This window comes from Martes martes (genome assembly GCF_963455335.1).
Source record: "Martes martes genome assembly, chromosome: 9".
NCBI lineage: Eukaryota > Metazoa > Chordata > Mammalia > Carnivora > Mustelidae > Martes > Martes martes.
In genome coordinates this window covers 85,549,507-85,572,167 of record NC_137896.1, presented here as the reverse complement: position 1 = coordinate 85,572,167, position 22,661 = coordinate 85,549,507, and the positions used below count along the sequence as shown (strand labels likewise).

Below are 22,661 nucleotides of genomic sequence, written 5' to 3'. Positions count from 1 at the left end.
TTTTGATAATTGTTCATAGCCTAGGCTTTAAAAAAAAAACACAACTGTATTAATTCTGATTAGTAGACATTTCACAGGCTACATTCAGTTACCACAATGAAATAAAACTATAAATCAATAATAAAGAACAGGGGACCTGGGTATCCCAGTTGGTTAAACGGCTGCCTTCAGCTCAGGTCATGATCCTGGAGTCCTGGGATTGAGTCCCGCACTGGGCTCCTAGCTCCTCGGGGAGTCTGCTTCTCCCTCTGACCTCTCCCTCTCATGCTCTTGCTCTCTCACTCTTTCTCTCTCTCAAATAAATAAATTAAATCTGAAAAAATAATAAAATAACATACAAAAAAACCTGAGCATTCAAGATACTGCCCTACAATACTTTTTTTTCAATGAGGAAATGAAAAGTGTAATTATTGGCTACTTAAATAAATAACTATAATGCCAAAGAGTATACGTCCAAAATTAAGGAAGGAAGTCAAGTTACACCCAGGAAGAAATGAATGATGGGAACTGTTTGTATTATTAAACAAAGAAAAGAATGGCAAAAATAAATTCACTGGCCAGCTCCATAATGAGGAAAAGAATACCAAAATAAGGGCACCTGGGTGGCTCAGTGGGTTCAAGCCTCTGCCTTCAGCTCAGGTCATGATCCCAGCGTCCTGGGATCGAGCTCTGTACTGGGCTCTCTGCTCAACAGGGAGCCTGCTTCCCTTCCTCTCTCTCTGCCTGCCTCTCTGCCTACCTATGATCTCTGTCTGTCAAATAAATAAATAAAATCTTTAAAAAAAACAACAACAAAATAAGCTGAAGGTGAATAAGAACTCACAAATAATATTTTAAAAAGCACAATTTGATAAATTGTAAAACAGAAAAGAAGGAAAACTAATAAAGAAGCCCTCAAGCTAATTCTCTGGTTTGGAGTGGAGCCCCATGTTTAGACGACACATACTTGGTTGTGAACGTCATCTGGATGAACTGTAATGAAGCTTCAGCAAGACTGCACCAGGAGCCAAGCCTTGGCAAAGCTAGAGGTTCAGCGCTAGCCTCACGTCCGACAATTACAAGTTTCAGAAGGATCAGCTTTGAGCACTGACTCCATTGTGGGTGGCGGGTGAGAGCAAACAAAGACACCTCTTCAACCTACGCAGCTTTTTTTTTTTTTTAAATTTTATTTATTTATTTCACAGAGAGAGAGAGATCACAAGTAGGCAGAGAGAGGCAGGCGGGGGGTGGGGAGCAGGCTCCCTGCTGAGCAGAGACCCCGATGTGGGGCTCGATCCGAGGACCCTGGGCTCATGACCTGAGCCGAAGGCAGTCGCTTAACCAACTGAGCCACCCAGGTGCCCCCAACCTATGCAGCTTTTAACATCAGAACAAGACCTTCTGTTTGGGCACAATGACAGCTGTAATTCAGCAAGTTCTAGTGGCCATTGAGGAGTGTTCTAGGCTCAGTGAGACACGTCTGGGCTCTGGTTTCCACGCAGAAGTAAGGGTAAGCAGGAAGTATTTTGAGAAATAATGAGAAGTACCACGAGAAGTAAGAGTAAACATGAGTATACGCCCAGGACAGTTGAGACACAGGAGGGCAAAAAGCCTTTGGAGGTAAAAAGATCGGAACTTTGCTAATCTTGGAAAATGGGTTTGAGTATGGTACTTGGAAATATGACCAGGGTGCCATTCTTTGCACCTTAACTATAAAGTAGGACAATCTAGTTATGTAAGAATAATTCATTTGAAGCTGCAACCCATTGCTGATTAAGTTAAATGTTTTATCTTGTATTGTGAAACAGATCTTTTAACGATGCTGAAATCATAGAAACGTTTTCTTATTTGACCAAGGTTTTATTCTCCTACATCACTTAAGAGAGTTCATTCCAGATATAAACTTTTTGCTTTTAGGGCTTATCTTATGAACTTCTTTCTTTTTCTAGGTTAAGGCAATCTAACAAATGAGATAAAATAAATCTTCCAGTGTATCTTTGACAAACTGATTGCTAGCATGCTGTTTAATGGTGAAAAAAAATGGAGCTGTAAGTTGAGTGTATCTGCTATTACTGTTCTAGCCAATAAAATTGGGGGAGGAGGATAAAATATAGATAATGTAATAAAGAAAGAAACTGGACTGAATTTGTACATATTATCATTTCCACAAGCCTGGCTTCACTTCAGATATGAGCTGAGTTCCAGAGTCTCCAGGTCATTCTCACTTCTGACCAGCTGGCTACGAATTCAGCAGTTCTCTCTACAGATTCAGTAATTCACTAGCACAACTCGGAACTCAGCAAAGCACTGTTACTATTACAGTTCTATGATAGCAATGGGATACAAATCAGAACCAGCCCAAAGGAGATGCCTAGGGCAAGGTCTGGGAGAGTTCCAAACATGAAGCTTTTTGTGTCCTTTTTGTCACCCGACCCTAATGTGGGGTATTGCCATCCAGAGGAGCTTACCTGAGCTTTGGGGTCCGTGGTTTTTATTGGCAATTCATTAAATCATTGGTCATGTGACTCAGTCTCCAGCCTCCTCCCCTCCTCTGAGGTCAGGCTGTTATCCTGAGACTTACAGACCCAACCCTCTGATCACACAGATGGTCTTTCTGGCATAACCGACTCTTATCCTGAGTCATCTCATTAACCTAAATTATCAGGTGTGGTCCAAGAGGACCACCACGAACAACAAAGATGCTCCAATCACGTAGAAACCACCTTCCAGGGACCTGGGACAGAGACCAGCCAAATTCTTTATTAGACGCCTTCCTGTCTAATATAAAATAGTAACCTCTCCCCCATTTTAAATTTCTGTTGATGGTTCTTCTTCCTCCATGTTATTCTCTTCCCTCCTTAACAGTTTTTCATCTTTACTCATATTGGATATTTATTAATATACTGTTTTTCTCCACCACTGGAATGTAAGACAGGTACTTTCTTTGCTTTTTCCCTAGGACTTACTTCAGTGGCTAGAAAAGTCCATCATATAGGAGGTGCTCAATAAGTTAAAGAGATAGGTAGATAGATAGACAGACAGACAGATAGATAAATGGCATAGAGTTGAACTGGGACGTCCTATTGACAATGTTCTTAGTTAAGGGAACCAAGCTGTGATTTTTGTCTGATTTGAATCTTGTGGATGAAAGCAATGCCAGGAAAAAGGATGGTTAAAGCCTAGTATCAACATCTGGGTAGGAGAGATTTAAATGGAAGGTTTGGCATACTTTAGCTTTGATTTTGTTGTACTTCCTGGTATTGCTGATTGGCTATTTTGGATATTTGGGAATGGCAAAAATCAGCTAATAGATATATGTATTTATTGAGATGAAAGTTCCTTGGAAAACTTGACTTTAGGTGAAAATTTATTAGTTAAACCTCCACTGCTGGAGGTTTGGTTTAAACTATACAGTTTTGTCAGAGGTGCGACTGAGAGGAGGACCAGAAAGATATTCAAGTAATAGGCAAGGATTTTAAAAAAATTTTTATTTATTTATTTGGCAGACAGAGATCACAAGTAGGCAGAGAGGCAGGCAGAGAGAGAGGGGAAAGCAGGCTCCCCGCTGAGCAGAGAGCCCGATGCGGGTCTTGATCCCAGGACCCTGAGATCATGACCTGAGCCGAATGTGCCCCACTGAGCCACCCAGGTGCCCCAATAGGCAAGGATATTATCTGCTCCTCTGTGGTGCCTCTCAGGGTTAAGAAGTCACCAAAACTTCCGATGACCCCGCAGGCCAGCTCCCTGCATCTCTTCTGATCCCCGTGGCACAAGGCATATGGGGCAAGGCGCTGTTTAGTGTGACTTTCTCAGGCATCTATGAGGCTGAACAAAGTGCACATGGGAAAGCGCACGGCAGGCTTCCATGCTCTGATTTAGAGCCTGGCAGGGAACAGGCTTGGCTGCAGCGCACCTCAGGAACAGCGGCTTCGCTCTGCAGACCTCTCGGCATCCTGGTGCTGAATGAGCTCATTTTCACTTACTCTTCTGGGGACACGGGTCAAAGGCTGAGTGTTTGGAACCACAAGGCTCAGAGCTGAGCAAGAGATGAGAGGCCTCTGCTTTATGTCGGAACGAAAGGGTAGTGTCTTTCCATCCACACTGGTCTATCCTCTTATGGTCTTCAAAGATTATCTTACTTTTCGTGCTTTTAACTTTTTAAAAAATTGTCACTAAGTCTTGAGTTAGTGCATGAGACTATTTAAAAATGTAGGCTGAGTATAAAGAATAATGACATCGCCCATAGCTATGAACACTCCGCCCCTCAGTCTGAGGCAGAGGGACAGACTTGCCGCAACCTTGGAAGCCTTCCATCTGTCCTCCATGAACCCTTCTCTCCCTCGCGGGGGGGCACAATTATACCGAACTCTGTGTTATCGTTCCCTTGCTTTTAGTCATGGTTTACCACATTTGAAGGTGTTCCCAAAATAAAATGCATGCGTTGTTTATTTGGTATATTTTTCAACTTTATATAAATACAATACGTTGTCTTCTGCGATTCCCTTTGTTGGCTGAACATTGTTTTCCCTGGAGTCATCCATGTTGTTGTGCTTGGCTCTGATTAATTTCGTTTTCTCTTTGTGATGTTTAGTATTCTACCAAGTAAACGGATCACAATTTATTTATCTGTTCTTCTGTTGCCAAACATTCGGATTGTTTCTAGTTTTTTGCTGTTCCAAGCTCTGCTGCTTTGAACACTCTTGTGACATGTTTCTGGATGTCCATATGCAAGAATTTCTCTAGGATATATATCCAGCAGTAGTGTTGAGCCATAGGAAGTTCACATCTGCAGGTTATTAGACAATGCCCAGTTGTTTTCCAAGGCAGTCCTACCAATTCATGTTACTAATTCATGGCCGCGTACTGTTACTCTGCATCCTCCTCCAGCTCCCAATATTAGACTTTTTCAGTTGCCAATAGATTGGGTATAAAATGATCTGTCACTATGGTTTTAATATGCATTTTCTTTATTAGAATGAAGGTAATATCCCTTCATATCTAGGTTCACTATTCGGGGTTCCTCTTCTTCAAGAAACATATTTGTGTCCATTTTTCTATTACTTATTCATCTTTTTCTTGTTGGTATGTAGGAACTCTTTATATAATTTCTGTATTACTTTTTTATCCAGTTTTTGTGTTGCAAATATCTCTTCTAGTTTGTGGCTTGCCTTTTTGCTCTATTTTTGGTGACTGTGGTTAAAAAGACATTCTTTTTTTTTTTAACACTGAAATATGCCAACTTTTATTTTATTTTATTTTTTAAATTAACATATAATGTATTATTTGTTTCAGGGGTACAGGTCTGTGATTCATCAGTCTTACAGAATTCACAGGGCTTACCATTAGCACATACCCTCCCCAATGTCCATCACCCAGCAACTGGATCCCTCCCACTCCCCTCCCCATCCAACAACCCTCAGTCTGTTTCCTGAGATTAAGAGTCTCTTATGGTTTGTCTCCTTCTCTGGTTTCATCTTGTTTCATTTTTCCCTCCCTTCCCCTATGGTCCTCTGTCTTGTTTCTCAAATTCCTCATATCAGGGAGATCATATGATAATCGTCTTTCTCTGATTGACTTATTTTGCTTAACATAATACCCTCTAGTTCCATCCATGTTGTTAAAAATGGCAAGCGTTCTGCTTTTTGATGGCTGCATAATATTCCATTATATGTATATACCACATCTTCTTGATCCATTCATCTGTTGATGGACATCTAGGCTCTTTCTATAGTTTGGCTATCGTGGACATTGCTGCTATAAACACTGGAGTGTGCATGCCCCTTTGGATCACTACGTTCGTATCTTTGGGGTAAATACCCAGTAGTGTAATTCTTATTTTAATGCAGAGAAACATCACTATTTTTACTTTATGGCTAGAGCTTTTTCTGCAAAGTTTAGGAAATCCTTCCCTCCACCTGTAGTCCTGAAGTTACTGTTCTTTTTTTTTTTTCACTATAACTTTTGATGTAGTTTATTATGGAGCAATAAATAATACAAGGAGATCGAGAGATCAGATGCTTCTTTCTATACTCACAAAAGATGAAGGCAGAAAGTAAGTAACAGTTCTTACAAAAGACTTCTTTTTTTTCTTGAAAGAGTGTTTTATTTATTTTTAAAATTTTTTTATTTTTGGATTTTCTTTTTTTTTTTATTGTGTTCAGTTACCCACTGTATAGTACATAATTAGTCCTTGATGCAGTGTTCAACGATTCATTGGTTAAGTATAACACCCTGTGCTCATCACAGCAGGTGCTCTCCTTAATACCCACTACCCTGTCACCTCCCTCTCCCCACCCCATCCCCTCTGAAACCCCCAGATTGTTTCTTGGGGCCTATAGTCTCTCGCGTTTCATCTCCCTCTCTGATTTCTCCCCCTTTGGATTTCCCTCCCTTCGCCTATGGTCCTCTTTGCCATCCACTTCCCCTCCAAGGCTGTTTGTTATACAAACATCCCTACAAAAATAATTGAGAGCAAAGGGCAGTCCGTATCTCTACTCATAAGATGTATAGAAACATCAGGGACCCCTGATCTTGCATGCATATTCTAAATTTAGCCCGTCATGTACCACACACACTCTTGGCCTGCTGAGAATTTGTTTTGAATCACATTGAATCTATACATTGAGGGAGAGCTGACCTCCTTATAATAACAAGTCCTCTGATTCATGGCTGTGGTCTCTTGGCACTTACTTAGTCTACCTTAATGTCTCTCAAGAAAGTTTCCAGAGAGGTCTAGCATATCTTTTGTTTAACATATTACTTGGTAAGAGTGTATCCCGTCTTGCCTCAAATTCCTGCTGTGTCTCCCTATTTCACCCAGGATAATACCTGAATTTCTCACAATGGCCAAAAGGCTGCTCATGATCTGTCCCTCTCTTAACTCATCGCCCTCATCTCCTTCTGCTCTCTGTTTTGTTCATTCTCCTTTAACCACACTGACTTCCATGCTGTGCTTTTAATGTGCTAGGCACACTTCTGGCTTAGGTTGTACACTCTTTCCTTTGCCTGTAATGCTTTTCACCCAGAAATATTAGCATGGTGAACTACTAAATCTCCTTTGGTCTTTCAATATCACCTTTCTTTTCTTTATGTTTTTTAATATTTTATTTATTTATTTGACAGAGATCACAAGTAGGCAGAGAGGCAGGCAGAGAGAGGAGGAAGCAGGCTCCCTGCAGAGCAGAGAGCCCGATGTGCGGCTTGATCCCAGGACCCTGAGATCATGACCTGAGCCGAAGACAGAGGCTCCCAGGCGCCCCTCAATATCACCTTTCAATGATGCCTAGCCTACATACCTATTCAAAATTGCAAACTGTCTATTTCCTCCTGGCACTCTTGATTCCCTTACCTTGCTCTGCATTTTCCCCTTGGTATTTATGATTTTTCCATCCAACTGTATAATACTACGTAATACTATTCTACCAAATGTCCTACTCTTTCTTTACATATTTGTCCTTTTGTGTGTTAATTATATTTACCCTTGATACCTGTGTCCTCTAACTAAAATATTAGCTACCTGAGGCAAGGATCTTTGCATTTGTATTGGATTTCAAGTGTGTGCAATAATAGTGCTATGCCTGTAGAAGTTATTTAAGAAATATTGTTAAATAAATTGGTTTTTCCAAGTTATGTTGTATATTTTGCTGCTGTTACAAATGCTATTTCAAAATCAAGTTTCTATATGTTTGCTGCTGATATATAGAAAGGCAGCTTACACTTGAAAGCCATTTTTTTAACGCAGGAATTTCTTTCTTTCTTTCTTTCTTTCTTTCTTTCTTTCTTTCTTTCTTTCTTTCAAGAGAGCGAGCAGGGGAGAAGGTAGAGGGAGAGGGAGAGAGAGAATCTTAAGTTGGGCATGGAGACGGATGTGGGGCTCCATCCCATGACCCTGAGATCATGACCTGAGCTGAAATCAAGAGTTGGACACTTAACTGACTGGTTTAAAGTTCCTACAGGGAATCTTTCTAAATGCTTTGACTCCTATAAATTATCTGCAGACTTTTTTTTGTATTTTTAAACGGAAAACTATGTCATGTGGGCATAATGGTAGCTTCTTCTTCCTTCCTCCCTTTCAAATCTTTATATTTAAAAATTTTTTTTTTTTTACTTTACTATCTTTCAGTTCAGTGTTTCTAGGAGTTTTGATGACAGGCATTTGTCTTATTTTTGTCTTAAGAGGCATGTTTCCATTGTTTTTCATGATACTTACAGTAGTTTTTTTTAGATAATCTTAGATTAATAAAGTTTCTTTTGATTCCAAGTCTTCTGAGAACTACTTGTTTATTATGAATGAATATTGAACTTTACTAGGGAATTTTGCTACTATTGAGATACATCATAAGACTGTTGTCTTTTAATCTTTCAATCTGGCAAAGTACATGATTAAATTCCTAGTATCAAACCTATTTGCATTACTAGGAAAATCCAACATGGTCATGTTACAGTCAATCTTTTCTACACTTTGCTCAATGGATTTGCTATAATTTTGTTAAGACATTTTTGCATCAATATTCATAACAGAGATTGCCCTGTACTTTTCTTTTCTCATACGATCCCTGTCGAGTTTTGGAATCAAGTTAATAGTATTCTCATAAAATGAGTTGGAGAGGACTCCCCGCCGCCACTGCCCCCGCCAACATCCACCCATACATTTGAATAGTTTTATAACATTAGAATCTGTATTTTCAAGTTTTGTTAAATCTCAGTATAAAAACCACCTTGGCCTGGAATTTTCTTGTGTAAAGTTTTTAAACTTCTGAACTATCTCCATTACTGGTTATAGAATGATTCAGTCTCTGTATTTATCGAATGAGCTTTGGTAGGTTCTTTCTTTAGAAATTTAATTCACTTACACTTTCGAATTTATTGGTAAAAAGTTGTTCACAACATCATTTTATTAACATCTCAGTATCTGTGGCTTCCGTAGCTTAGTATCTTCTTGTTTGCTTGCTTCTAGCATTGCTTGTGTTTTATCTTAAAAAAAAATAACTAAACATTTGTAGTGGACACATGATGTTACATTAGGTGCCTCACATAGTGATTTGACAAGTTTGCACATTACTCTTTGTTATTAAGCTTTGTTCACAGGTGCAGCTACTTAATCTATCCTGTTATAGTGTTACTACAGTATCACTGACTGTCTTCCTTACACTGTGCCTTTTATTCCTGTGACTTCTTCATTCCATAACCGGAAGCCAGTACCTCCCATTCCCCTGCTCCCATGTTGCCCAATTCCCAGCCTCCTCCCCCCTGGCATCCATCAGTTTGTTCTCATAGTTATAAATCCAATCCTGCTTTTTGCTTGTTTATTCATTTGTTTTTTGTTTTATTTTGTAGATTCATTCTACTTGTTTCTTTTTGGATTTCTGGTCATTTCTACTTAAAGTTTGTCAATTTTATGCCTTCCCAAAGAACTACGTTTTGACTTGTTGAGTCTTACTCAACAAATACTTATTTTTAAAAGATTTTATTTATTTATTTGACAGTGAGAGAGAGAGAGATCACAAATAGACAGAGAGGCAGGCAGAGAGAGAGGGGGAAGCAAGCTCCCTGCTGAGCAGAGAGCCCAATGTGGGGCTCGATCCCAGGACCCTGAGATCATGACCTGAGCCAAAGGCAGAGGCTTAACCCACTGAGCCACCCTAGTGCCGCAACAAATATTTTTTGTATGTTGTTTTTCCTACCTTATTAACTTTTGATATTGTCAATATTATTTCTCCCCCCATTTATTTTTGGCATTTTATGCTTTTCCCTCATTTTTAAAGTTGAATTTTTGACTCAATTTTCAACCTTCTTTTATGAAATGAACATTCAGACTATAAATCTTCCTCTATCCATTGCTACAGCTGCCACTCATGATGTTTTGAAATGTAGTGCTTTCATTATTGCCCAGTTTTAAATGCATCCCACTTTCATCATGAATTCTTCTTTGACTCATGTGTTACTTAGAAATATACTGCCTAATTTCAAAACAAATGTAACTACTTTGTTTTATTTAGAAGGGAATATTCGTTCTCTTACTTAACTTGAAGGCAGAAAAATGTGTTCTTTATGATGCCAATCATTTGAAATTTTTTGAGACCTATTTGTGCATTAACATGTGATCAATATTTATAAATGTCCCATACATTCTTAAGAGTAATATGCATTCTGAAATTTCTACACATGTTTATTAAAATAAGCTAGTTAGTTGTGTTAAATGTTTTTATATTCTTAGCTGCTTCATCTATATTGGAAGATGTGTCAAAATCTTTAACTAGGACAGTGAGATTATTAAATTCTACTATAATTTTTACAATTTTTCCCTTATATATATAAAGGAAAATGTCCTAGCGTATACAAAAAGAAATGTCCATAAAGAGTTTATTTATTTATGAGACGGAGGGAGAGACAGAGAATATGAGTCTGGAGGAGGGACAGAGGAAGGGAGAGAAGCAGACTCCCCACTGAGCAGGGAGCCCAATATGGTCCTCGATCCCAGGGACCAGGGATCATGACCTGAGCTGAAGGTAGATGTTTAACTGGCTGCACAATATATTTTGATAGGCGTATATAACCTAGAATTTTTATATCTTCCTAGTGAGTTTAATTTCTTATCCCGCAATTGTGACTAGACAATTCTTCTAAGAAACATGGGATTCATCAGTTCCCAAAAGTCAGTTATATGACATTGTATCCAGCTCGTTTCTTTCTCATTGTTTCCAGCAGGTTTCTTTCTTTCACACTGCCAGTTACAGTGACAGGGCAGTATGTAAGGCCTTGATCTTTGTAGGGTTTCCACATTTCATGGCTTCAGGGTATTTTGGAAATTCTACTGCTCTGGTAGTACATGTCATGTGAATAGCAATTAAATTGCCTCAGCATAAAGAAAATTATTATAACTGCTTCCCGAGAAGGCCTGGTAAATATTGCATTTTTCTGAACGGTGGAATCAATGTCTTTTGTTCTTATGGTTCCTTAGGGGTATCCCATCTGAAGACATTAGCATGGATTAGATATCCTCTTATGGCATCAGGACTTAAAAAATATGTATGGGGAGCATTCACAAAAATGAACTGAGTTTCATATTGTCACACACAATATTTGGGGTCTCTATTTTCTCTGAGCTCTTTCTTCTTCAGCGAAGATCCCATTGCTGCACTTACACCAGGTGACTCCACTTCCCTGGTCAACTGTGGGTCCTTGAACCAAACAGGGTCAAAGAAAATTGGAATTGGGCCATTACCTCTTGAGGGGGAAAGGCATATAAACATGGGGGTTGAGGCTAATATTTTGGTTCAACCCTCTTCCGCCATGAGTACAGACGGAGCCATCTGCAAGATGGAAAGAAGAGAGAAGCAGAATTTAAAGAGGAACAGAGAAGAACTAAGAAGTGGCTCCGGGAGAGAGAAGGGAGACTTGGGTCTTGATCTCAATATAGATCTTGGCTCCAGTCTCTTTGATTTTCTTGCCCTAAGATTATTTTAGACACTCCAATAACCTTGCAGTAACCCCTCCCCCTCCTGGTGAAAGCTGGTTTGAGTGGATTTCTGCCCTTGCTGATCTGAAAGATTACTGTGCACATCAGCTGTGGATCCATCTTCGGAACAGTGGGATTGTCTTGGATCCATGCCCAGAGCTGTGGTTAGTAGTATCCAAAGCATCTGAAGGGCTTCTTTATAAGGGACAGGCCCTATTCAGGGCTAACCGTTGGGTCCAATGCACCCCAACAGCTTCCCACCATCATGTTGCACTTTTGAGCCTGTGCTTTCCAAACAGGAATCATAAGGAATTTAGTGCTAAGTAGGTTTATTGAAACTTGAAGAGGCCAAGCATAATCAGCAGAAAACATTTCAGAATGACATGATAAAAATCATCAGAACCCACATTTTTTGCATTGACTCTTCTGATGACTAAACTCCAAGTGACTTTTTTTTTCTTTAATCTTCAATTGCTTCTCCACAGTAGGAAGCGTTGAGAATCCACCATATATTAACATGGTAACAATCACTTCCGTAAAAGAACAGGCTGGCCCCTATCAAAAAGAAAAGAAGAAACTGTTATCAGTATCTTTTCAAGGACTCGTGTGTGTGTGTGTGTGTGTGTGTGTGTGTGTGTGTGTCACAGTTTCCAAGCTAGCTATGTACTAATTTCAAGATCAACCTACCTCTATCACCTGTCTAGCTATTTATCTAGATTTAATCAATCAATTCAGAGATCTGGAAAGTTGCTGTTATATTAGGTAGGTGGATACACTGTTTTTCTGCAAGTCATTCTTTGAAGGTGCAGAAATTAAGTGATTGAGCTGTAAAGAGTCAGTACATTCTATTGGCACTTTCTTTTTCCTTAGCAGTTCAGGCCTTCCTCTAAATACATTTTGCAGTAACTCAGATCCACTCTTGAAAGGCAGTGTTTACTTCCCAGTGGTGAAGAGCACAGAATCCAAAGCCAGAATGCTTGGGACTGACCCAGACAAGAGACCTGTGACCTCTTTCTGTGCCTCAGTTTCCTCATCCAGAAAGTGAGAATAATAATAACTTATCAGGTAAGACTGCCGGCAGGAGCTCCTAATTTAACACACAGAAAGCACGAAGCAAGTGCTGAGTGGTCGGTGTCTTCTATGGACATGCCCAAGAGTAGTCTGACAATTCCAGCAGCAATACCTTGGAGTGTACCCCTGAAAGGCTACTCACCTTTGATCTCCTCAGCCATGTACGTTGGAATCCCCCTGCACATGCTAGCAATGGGTTTTCCTAACTTGCTCAGGTCATTGACTTCTTTAGGGTTGATGGAGTACCTCAGGCCCTTGGGAGGTGGTCCTCCTGGTCCTTCACCCTGAAGCTGAGTGTGGAAAGGAAGAGAGAGAATGAGTGCCCAGCCCAGCGGTTTGTTGAATGAGGGTTGGGTACCAGGCCTGCAGGCGGTATTGCTGGCTACAGTTTTTTACATAATCAGCACCCACCCTGTATATCTCAGAATTTCTGTGTTCCGAAAGATTTAGCTGATGTGAGACCTCAGCTTCTCATAAAAGCAGAAGTCTGAGGTTAAATTTATTCTGAAGCTTGGACCTCATTGGGTCACTTTATATTTCTTGGCTGGAGCTATATGATAATCAGTTTCTGAGAATGCAGTTTATTTTCTCTACCTGGTCAATGAAAGGTGCCTGTTTTTCAGTTATAGAAACACGAACTCAGGCAAACATTTTAAAGAGCAATGGGTCTTCTCTTCCTACTTCACTAAGGTTGGCAGATAAAATATAGGACACTCACTTATGTTTGAATTTTAGATAAATCATTTTGTCCTAAATATTGCATAGGACGTACTTAAGTTAAAAAATTATCCATTGTTTATCTGAAACTCCAACGTAACTGGGTATCCACTATTTTCATTTCTAAATATAATAATTCCCACCCAACTCTTGTGGAAAAAATGTACTTGGGGAAGTGTAGACAGCTGCCATTGGCTTGAGCAGAACTTTGCTCCTCTAACAGAAAAGGCAGGTGTGAGCCGCAGCATTGAGGGCTGGCCGCTCCTTCTTCTTAGGCAATTACCAGTTCCTCTTCCCTTTTTGTGCTGCACATGACAATGTACTGTGGTCAAGAGGAAATGACTGTGACCCCATTATTTACTGACCTCCCTTGAGCCAAATTAAAAAGACTTTTATTTATACCTTCTTTTCCTTGACTAATTTATCAAGAGTCTGAAGAGAGGGCATGACGTCCTTGTTCATTCTATGCACAATGCATTTCTTCTTGCCAAAGAGTCTGACTGCCGCAAGGTCCTAGTAAAGAAGACGGTAGATAGTAAGAAGTAGGTTCCCCAAGGAGCTTTTCTTAACCAAAAATCAGTTTGACCAGCAGAGGGAAATGGAACTCCAAGATTATGATGAACTCAGATCAGAGCACCGGATCTGGCCCAGTTTTGCAATTGTTTTTGTGGTTAGCATTTGTAAGCCTGGAATACAAACTTCTTGAGGGCAGAGACCCAGAGTCTAACTCGTTGCTTTATCTTCAGGTTCTAGCATGGAGTCCCCCTGCACATGTCTGCTTTGCTGAAATAAACTTGAAATTGCTATCACAGTTTACTCTCACATGATATTCATACCATTTCAAGGAGACAGGTCAGACAGGGATTGGTTTTCTAATTGAACACAGGATAAAACTGAGATGATAAAGAGTGGCTTTTTTTCAAAGTACAAAGTTTGTTAAATAAAAAGCTAGTAATTACAGAACTGGGTCTTCTAACCAGAGCCAAGTGTTATTTTGGTTTGGTTTTGGTTTTTTGCTTTTCTTACCAATTAATATTGTCATTTACATTTCCTTTTTTTTTTTGAATTACAGGTGAAATGTCCATTTCTGTCTTTTTAGAAGCAAATTGAATATGGACTGAGATAGGCAGCAGTGATATTGTGCAGGTCTCTCCTCATTACAGAGGGAAAGGCAGAAGGATGTTCATATTTGTCTAACAGCCCTGCAATCCTTGGACATAGCAGATCCTAATTACTTTTCCTTAGTCCGAATTTTGACTGTTTGTGGGAAACATTAATAGGGTTTACATCTAGGGAGTGAAGCTGGGTGACCAAAATAAGCACTTTGACTTACAACTCTATGCTTATGTGCAGACAAATGTTACTTGTGATTGAAGTATCATAAGTAACAAAGTTACTTATGATAAAGAAATTACTTTATGTAGGGGTGCCTGGGTGGCTCAGTCAGTTAGGTGTCTGCCTTCTGCTCAGGTCATGATCCCAAAGCTCTGGGTTCTAGCCCCGCATCGGGCTCCCTGCTCTGCAGGGGGCCTGTTTCTCCCTCTCCCACTCCCTCTGCTTGTGTTCCCTCTCTTGTTATCCCTCTGTCAAATAAATAAAATCTTAAAAAAAAAAAATTATTTTTAATTCTTTCATGGTTAGCGGACATTTTTGTTGTTAAAAAAGAAACGTATTTGTAAAGAATGTAAATTGTACGTTGGCTACCTACAGTATTATAGTCCCAGAGGGCATTCCAGGAGTCCCATCCGTTGTTATTGTCCACATTGGCCACATTATGCTCATTGTTGACACTCACTGACTGCTGCCCACTTATACCACTGTTGCTGTTACCGCCAATGCTGATATCCTGAAATTTATAAGAAATTGACAGTGATTTAATACCACGTTTCTTTGAAAATGCACTTTAGTAATACACTTCAAAAAGTTTAATGCTGGAGCACCTGAGTGGCTTAGTTGTTTAAGTGTCTGCCTTCCGCTCAGGTCATGGTCTTGGGGTCCTGGGATCGAGCCCCAAGTGTTCCCTGCTCAGTGGGGAGTTTGCTTCTCCCTCTCCCTCTGCCCCTCCCCACCCTGCTAATGCTGACTCTCTCATGGTCTCTCTGTCTCTCTCGCGTGCGCACTCTCTCACATAAGGACATAAAATCTTTTTAAAATTTTATAAAAAAATAAAAGTTTAATACTTACAGTGAAAGCAAAGGCTGGGGTCAGAAAGACTCCAAGAAGTCCAGCGAAGACAATCTAAAAATCATAAGTAACATTGGTCTACCATCACATGGCAAAAAAAATGCCCTCTTTTTTTCTCTACCCAAGCTTACAAAAAATACTAATTTTACCACGCTGTTTAGTGGTCTGTCTTTTCTTCTCTGACCTTTGTATTCTTTTCAGCCATAGAAAGTTTTAAAGAATGTAAGATTGTAGGTTATTTACTTGTAGCAATCATGTTATTGTGGTATGTAGTTTTAGAAGTATTAATGTAGCTCTTATGAAAATATATGTAATAATAATAATATTATCATTATAATATATAATATATGGTATATTATTATAAATTATATGTAAATTATATATAAATTATGAAGTATATATAATATATAATTTATATAGCTATTTATATATTTATAATATACAAATACTTATATATGTTATATATAATTTATATATTATAATTATATAACACATATGTATATTATATATAATATATATAATATATTAATATATAATAATTTTAATATTATATAATAATATATAATATATCATAGTATATAATATATAATATTATATATAATATATAATTATAAAATTATTATAAAATTTTATTATTATAAAATTATTATAAAATAATTATAAAATATATATAATATATATTATATATATTATTATAAAATAATTATAAAAAATTATAAAATATATTATATATTATAGAATATATAAAATATATTATATTATATATAATATATATAATATATAATAATAATATAATATGATTTTATTATAATATTAATATATAATAATTATATATTATATATTATATGTTATACTATATGGTAATTATATTATATATAATATATAAATATAAATATATAATAATATAATAAAATAAAATAATTTTTGAAGGAGATTAAATTAATTAAGAATTTAAGATTTAAAATTAAATTTAATTTTAATAAAATTTAAAATTAAATTTAGTTAAGAAATTAAAATTTCTTATAAAATTTTTTCTTATGAAAAAACTATTTCTATTGAAGTATTTCATTTTTTATGAAAAAAACTCAGCATATTGAAAAACACATTTGACAATGAGTAACATACACGATATGAAAATGGATATAGGTTCTGAGAACTATGTTTGAAAATGATTTACTTTTCTTATTTGATCTGGAATACTTTCCTTCCTTCACAGAACTTCTAGTAAAAAAAGTACTCTTCTTATATTAAAAAAACATTTTTTTTTTTTAAGCAATTGATCATTAAGCAGCCTGGCTGCTACTGAGGGACTGAGGGTGGAAAATTCTGGCTGTCGAGTGTGGTTGGCAGAAAGGAAGTCGGGCACTGTCCTAGGGTACCTGGATTAGTCATTTGTCACTGGGTACATGACATTAGTTATCAGAACACAGAGATTTTATACAGGTGCCCTATTCCAAGTACCTATTCGCATTTCCTTGGCCTGGGACAAACTGGTCTGAGATCTGCCCTAGTGATTCAAGCAAATTGTTTTATTTGCTTTATTTTTTTCCTGATAGCTTAAGAAGGAGGTAAAAATGAGTCTCCTAAACAGTGAGAGATGGGGAAAATTTAAGAGATCTACTAGTACAACGTAGTCCTTTCACATATGAAGAAGTAAGCTTCAGATGTTAAGTAACATGGTCACGCTTGTCTTGGCTTGTCACAGCAGAACAGGAAGAGAAACCACATTTGACCTGGGCTCAGAGCTCCTTTTTTTTTTTTTTTTTTTAAACTGTGCTGTTACTAGAGCTTACTTCTAGATAATCATTTTACATTTGCAACTCCACTCTGAAGCAGTGGCTGCTGTAATATAATGTTTTTTTTTTTTAAAGATTTTATTTATTTATTTGACAGAGAGAGAGAGAGAGAGATCACAAGTAGGCAGAGAGGCAGGCAGAGAGAGGGAGGAAAGCAGGCTCCCCGCTGAGCAGAGAGCCTGATGCGGGGCTCGATCCCAGGACCCTGAGATCATGACCTGAGCTGAAGGCAGAGGCTTTAACCCACTGAGCCACCCAGGTACGCCTGTAATATAATGTTTAGTATGTTAAAGCATGAAGACATCCATTGGATTTCTAGCCTCTCTGTGTCTTGCTGTAAGTGACACCCAGTGCCACCAGTTACTTTGGTGGAATTCTGTGGTCTACCTGTCACGCTCTCAGTCTTTTATCTGGAGCCACAGGGGAAATGCTGCATTAGCTTCATGCTTCAGGTGTTTTCATGGATAAATGACTATGGTCAGGGTTCGGGCAAGCCGTTCTTACTTGGAGATCCATTTCACAGCAGAGAACATGACAGTAAGTCTCTCACCCGTCTCATTCGAGAATCTGCTTGTCGTTTTTCCTGAACAGGCTCGGGAGTTTTGGTCAAAAGAGGAATTCAGTGGGGCACTTGGGTGGCTCTGTGAGGTAAGCCTCTGCCTTCGGCTCAGGTCATGATCTCAGGGTCCTGGGATCAAGCCCCGCATCAGGCTTTCTGCTCAGTGGAGATCCTGCTTCCCCACCCCCCTGCCTGCTGCTCTGCCTACTTGCTATCTCTCTCTCTGTCAAATAAATAAATAAAATTAAAAAGAAAAAGAGGGGGGATTCAAGAATGTGGAGAAAGATCAGGCATTTTCCAGGGCTTAGGGACTGCCTGCTTTGGGACCAACCCTGAATCAGGAGGACTGGAAGGTAATTTCATTAAGATAGCATGGAATACAACATTCAGACAACTGTCTGCTCCCAGTACAACTATCATTCTCCACAGAGATGCTGATAATTGCCGTGATTCAATGACATGAAAGGAGATTTTCTTAAAACAATGGCAAATTGTCCTAAGAAGCAGACCCCTCTTAGCTGAGAACGTTAACAGTCCTTAATCATAAGATAACACATTCAAAAGGAAAAATCTACTCACTGTGAGCTTCATCTTGGCTTCACCAAAACAACGGAGTAGAGAAGAAGGCAGGCATGAACTCAGACAAGAACGCTTCTCATATTTGTACTTACGTAGCTTTACTCAAATTAGGTGTGACTAGGTTGGGCCAAAGATTTATCTTTCTCCATTTTCCGTATCTGTGCCATGGTTCGGCATACCAGGAAGCCTTTGGGAATATCGACCTGCTTGCCAAGGCACTTTGACATGGAGCCCAGCTGACTCATCACTGTTGAACTTGAAGATATCCCAACAAACTCAATATGACTTATGATAACTGCTGGTCCGATGGCAGCTGTGGGTGTGGGTATTTTACGTATTTGGTGTCACTCGGAGTCAGAAGAAGAATATCCCTAAAATCAAACAAGAACATAGATGAGAAACTGTAGGCACCCTTGGCCTTGCAGATAGCAGGTCCGGTAAGGATGTGGGAATAGTTTCCTCCTTGTACTGTTCTTTGAACCCATCTTGATGGTTTAGCATAGGCAGAATGGGTCTATTAGTGACTCCCAGCACACCTGCTTCCTTTTCTGCACTCCTGAGCTCTCTCAGTGGTACCACATACCACACACAGTACACAGAGAGTGCCATGCATGCCACCAGAAAACCTGGGGGCTGTCTTCAGCAATGTCTTCTCACCACCACGTCTAGGCATTTACTTAACCTTGTCCTTTTGTCTCAGAATGGCCCCAGGACTCTGGTCTTGCCCACAGCTTCTTTCACCAGAACTTTTATAATAGCAGTGTGATGGATCACTCCAGTCACCGGTCTCTCATATTCCAGCATGTTTTTCCCAAGGTGATCTTTCTACAGCACATCTATAAATAGACACAACTCTTCTATGCAAAGAAATGTTCACTGACAGCCTGCAGGACAAACTCTGAACTCATTGGAATGGCACAGAAGGGTTCCAAGACCTCCCCTGCTGCGTCACTGCTATAATCCCGCTACACCAGATTTCCTGCAATTGCTGGAATATTCGGGGTGTTTCACGCCTCTACCCCTTTGTGCATGCTGTTGTCCCACCTTGGAGGGGTACCCTCTTGTTTTTCTTTAACTCGTAAACTGCTATTCATTTGTCGAGGCCCCGCTTAAATACCACTCCTTCCAACATACCTTCCCTACCTCTCAGGGGAGAATCCCCCCCCTTCCCCGACCGGAGCTATAAAAGCAACCTCTCCTTTCATTTACTTCTCGATAACTTAATTTTCAGAAATTATGTCAAAATAATTTAAAGAAATGTTTTCAGCAGAAGCACAGGGTAGAAACTGTCTCTTGGCCTGACAAGTGAATGCTTAAAACAGTCCCGGAGATGAATTAAAGTTTTAATTTTTTTTTCTACTTTCTCCTCCACACTGAACCTACTAAAGCAAATTGCTGAAGAGAAAAACTGTATTTCATTTATCACTGATTTATAAACACCCTCTTTAGAAGCCTTTCTGAGACTGTGATTGTCCTTGTACATGTGGACTGGAACTTAGGAGAGGGCTACACAGTTGTAAAGCTTGATTCATTAGCAATGCCTCTTTGAAAATGTAAGGGGGTTAGTGTAGCTGCGATAAGATTTTGTTCATGTTTTTAATGTGTCCACTAATTTCTTGCAAACCTATTCTTTAGCTGCAAAAGATCAATAAACCTGGGGTGGGGGGGAAGACATAGGTGAAGAGGCCTTCATCTGCTTTAGGAACTGTCACATCCCTGCAAGTCAAAGAGGGGACAGCGTGGTGCCTTTAGGTCCAGTCTCGGGTAGTCACTTTGGTATATGAGTACGGTCTAACACACTTTTTGCATGTAATACCTTACCAAAGGTTCAAGGTTGACATTTTTTCCAGTGGGCCTGTGAAATGCTGGTGTGGAGGATCCTCCAGGAAATGGATGCATTGTAAGACAGATAGATAACCGATAGCCGATAGATAGATAGATAGGGTTCAGAGTCCAATAATGCGCTTCTTAGAGATTGACAATTTACACTCACGTATTAAGTGTGCTAAGACATCTGTAGGGGAGAAATCTGTGTCGTGTTGTTTCATGCAGATTCCCTAAATTTAATTGACCATAGAACCTGGTTGTTTTCCTTTTCTACTGATTTATTTTTCCTAACACCCCTTAAGGTCCCTGAGGGGTACTTTCCTTAGGGAAACAACAATTGTGCTACTTCTGAGGATACATCCTGGACGTGAAGAGCCACTTGGGGAGCTACTGGTTGGAACGAGGGGCCAGAGACATAGATTCTGTTCTGCTACCTTCTTTCTATGAGTCTCGTACCCTCTAGGCTTTAGATGTCCTGTGGGTAAAAGAGAAGAAATTCCTCCTTTATACAACATTATTTCTATGGCTCCGAAAATCAGAAGAACTTCTTCCTCTGTACTCTGTGAGGTAGTTATGAAAGTGCCAGAGATGGTGGGGGGCAGGGGATCACAATTCTTGTCTCATCTAAGGCCAAAAGTCCTAAGGAAGTGTGAGTGAGTCTCTTGTTCCCTCCCATCAATGTTTTGTGTTTCTTTTCCTTCCATAGGAGAAAGGAGAACATGTCAACCTTTTTGCCACCTCCATAGAACTAGAATATACTAGTATACACCTGATGCCCAATATGCCCATTTTAAAAATAAGCATGTGGGGCACCTGAGTGACTCAGTGGGTTGAGCATCTGACTCTTGGTTTTGGGTTGGGTCATGATCTCAGGGTCCTGAGACTGAGCCCCATGTTGGTCTCCACGCTCAGCAGGGAGTCTGCTGAGATTCTCTCTCTCTCTCCCTCTCCCTCTGCTCCTCCCCATGCTCCCACAAGTACCATCACTCTCTCTCAAAATAAATAAATAAATCCTGAAAAAAATTGGAATTGCATAAAGGAGATGCTCAAGCTAGAATAAAAAACGCATTATGTTTACTCATTCCGATTTTTGGAGCCAGCTGGAGAGGGGCAGCCTTCCCTTGGTCATGGTTACATAGCAAGGGAGTCCCAGGAGATGGGGTGGCCCAGTGCCCTGGGATCAGTGTGGGGCACACCAGCCCATGAGTAAACAGGGCCTGCCCTGATCGCGGAGCTGGACGCCAAGCCACGCCAAGAGGCAAGCCTTTATCGTCGTTTTATCTCATGGCTCACACGCCCAAAGCCTCACTTTACCCCACACCCTGTCGTGTCAAGCTGGGTGGGGGCTCCCTTGTGTGGAACAAACAGGGAATGCGGTTCTGCCTGTGATACCTTCTTCCCATAAATCTGGGGGGCCTTTCGGAGCTTCCCCGCAGACAAACTTTTATTTTCCTTCTTTTTCTCTGAGTAGAGGAGAATGTTTACTTACTGGGCCTTTCTCATTGTTAAATATCCTCCTTCAAGATTCCCTCTCCTGTGTGGATGCCTTAACGGGCGGACCTCGACGTCATTAACATCCAGGAAGCCCTTGGTAATCTTGTTTTTCCCTTCAACCCTTCCCCTCTTTCCCCCAATATTTAGGGTTCAGCTGGTCTTCAGCCTGTTGGACATCCACCATAATCTAGTGGCTTGAGTGTGGAAGCTCCTTCAGGCAGAAATTCCTTCCCAGTTTCTTTGCCTCTACTGTTGTTTCCTGAGCATCCTTCACACCCATTGGACATTACTTGTGACAGCCCCAAGTCAGACAGTTGGTTGTTTGTGACGTCTGAATACATTGGGTCACCCCAGGGGTGGGAGGGGGGTCAGGTTGGAAAACTCCTGCCTGCTCCCATGGTCTCGGGGTACCGAGTTGCAGCTTGGACCCTAGTTTCTGTCCCGTGGCCCCAGGCGCAGGGGCTGCGGCCACACTGTCAAACCTTCCACATGCGCTTGTGGCCAGGAACGCCACATCCAAAAAAAACCAGCCCCAGGGACACGTAAAATAACACATTCACGATCATTGCTAGAAAGCTTCCAATTCCAGAAAAGCCATGCTTATTACATAGTTGTTTTTGCATAGGAAAGAAATTCCTTTCAAATTACAGCAAAGCGGGGAAGCTCTTTCCTAGGGCATCATTGAGCCCTTCCTTTTTGTTGTTTCCCAGAGGCCCTTGCTTTCCAAAGTCTATACAACTCTGCCTTTCTGTTGCTGCTTGCATGTCTGTCCAGCTGCATCTGCCAGACATTCTGGGTCCCCTTAGAGGGTGATACTTTTTGTCTCCGATCTGTCATTAACCTTGAGCATGAGAGAGTTCTGGACAGGGTTTGGAAAAATCTTGCTCAAAGAAGGTCTCCTGAGCGATGACATCATTTGCATAAAATATATGAAAGTAGAGATAAAGAGAATTTTGGTAAATAACTTCATTTTTTGTCATCATGAAGAACAATCGGA

General features: G+C 39.9%; 1 protein-coding gene across 1 annotated transcript; it reads right to left on the bottom strand.

The window, feature by feature from the left end:
• Nucleotides 1-11,752: 11,752 nt before the first annotated feature.
• Nucleotides 11,753-18,355, bottom strand: GKN1 (gastrokine 1; the record flags this gene model as incomplete). Its single annotated transcript, XM_080813635.1, has 5 exons — nt 11,753-11,992; nt 12,651-12,798; nt 13,628-13,738; nt 14,934-15,071; nt 18,344-18,355. 5 exons carry the CDS (start codon nt 18,353-18,355, stop codon nt 11,898-11,900), a joined length of 504 nt encoding a protein of 167 aa, XP_080669761.1. The 3' UTR covers nt 11,753-11,897.
• Between the last annotated feature and the right edge of the window lie 4,306 nt (nt 18,356-22,661).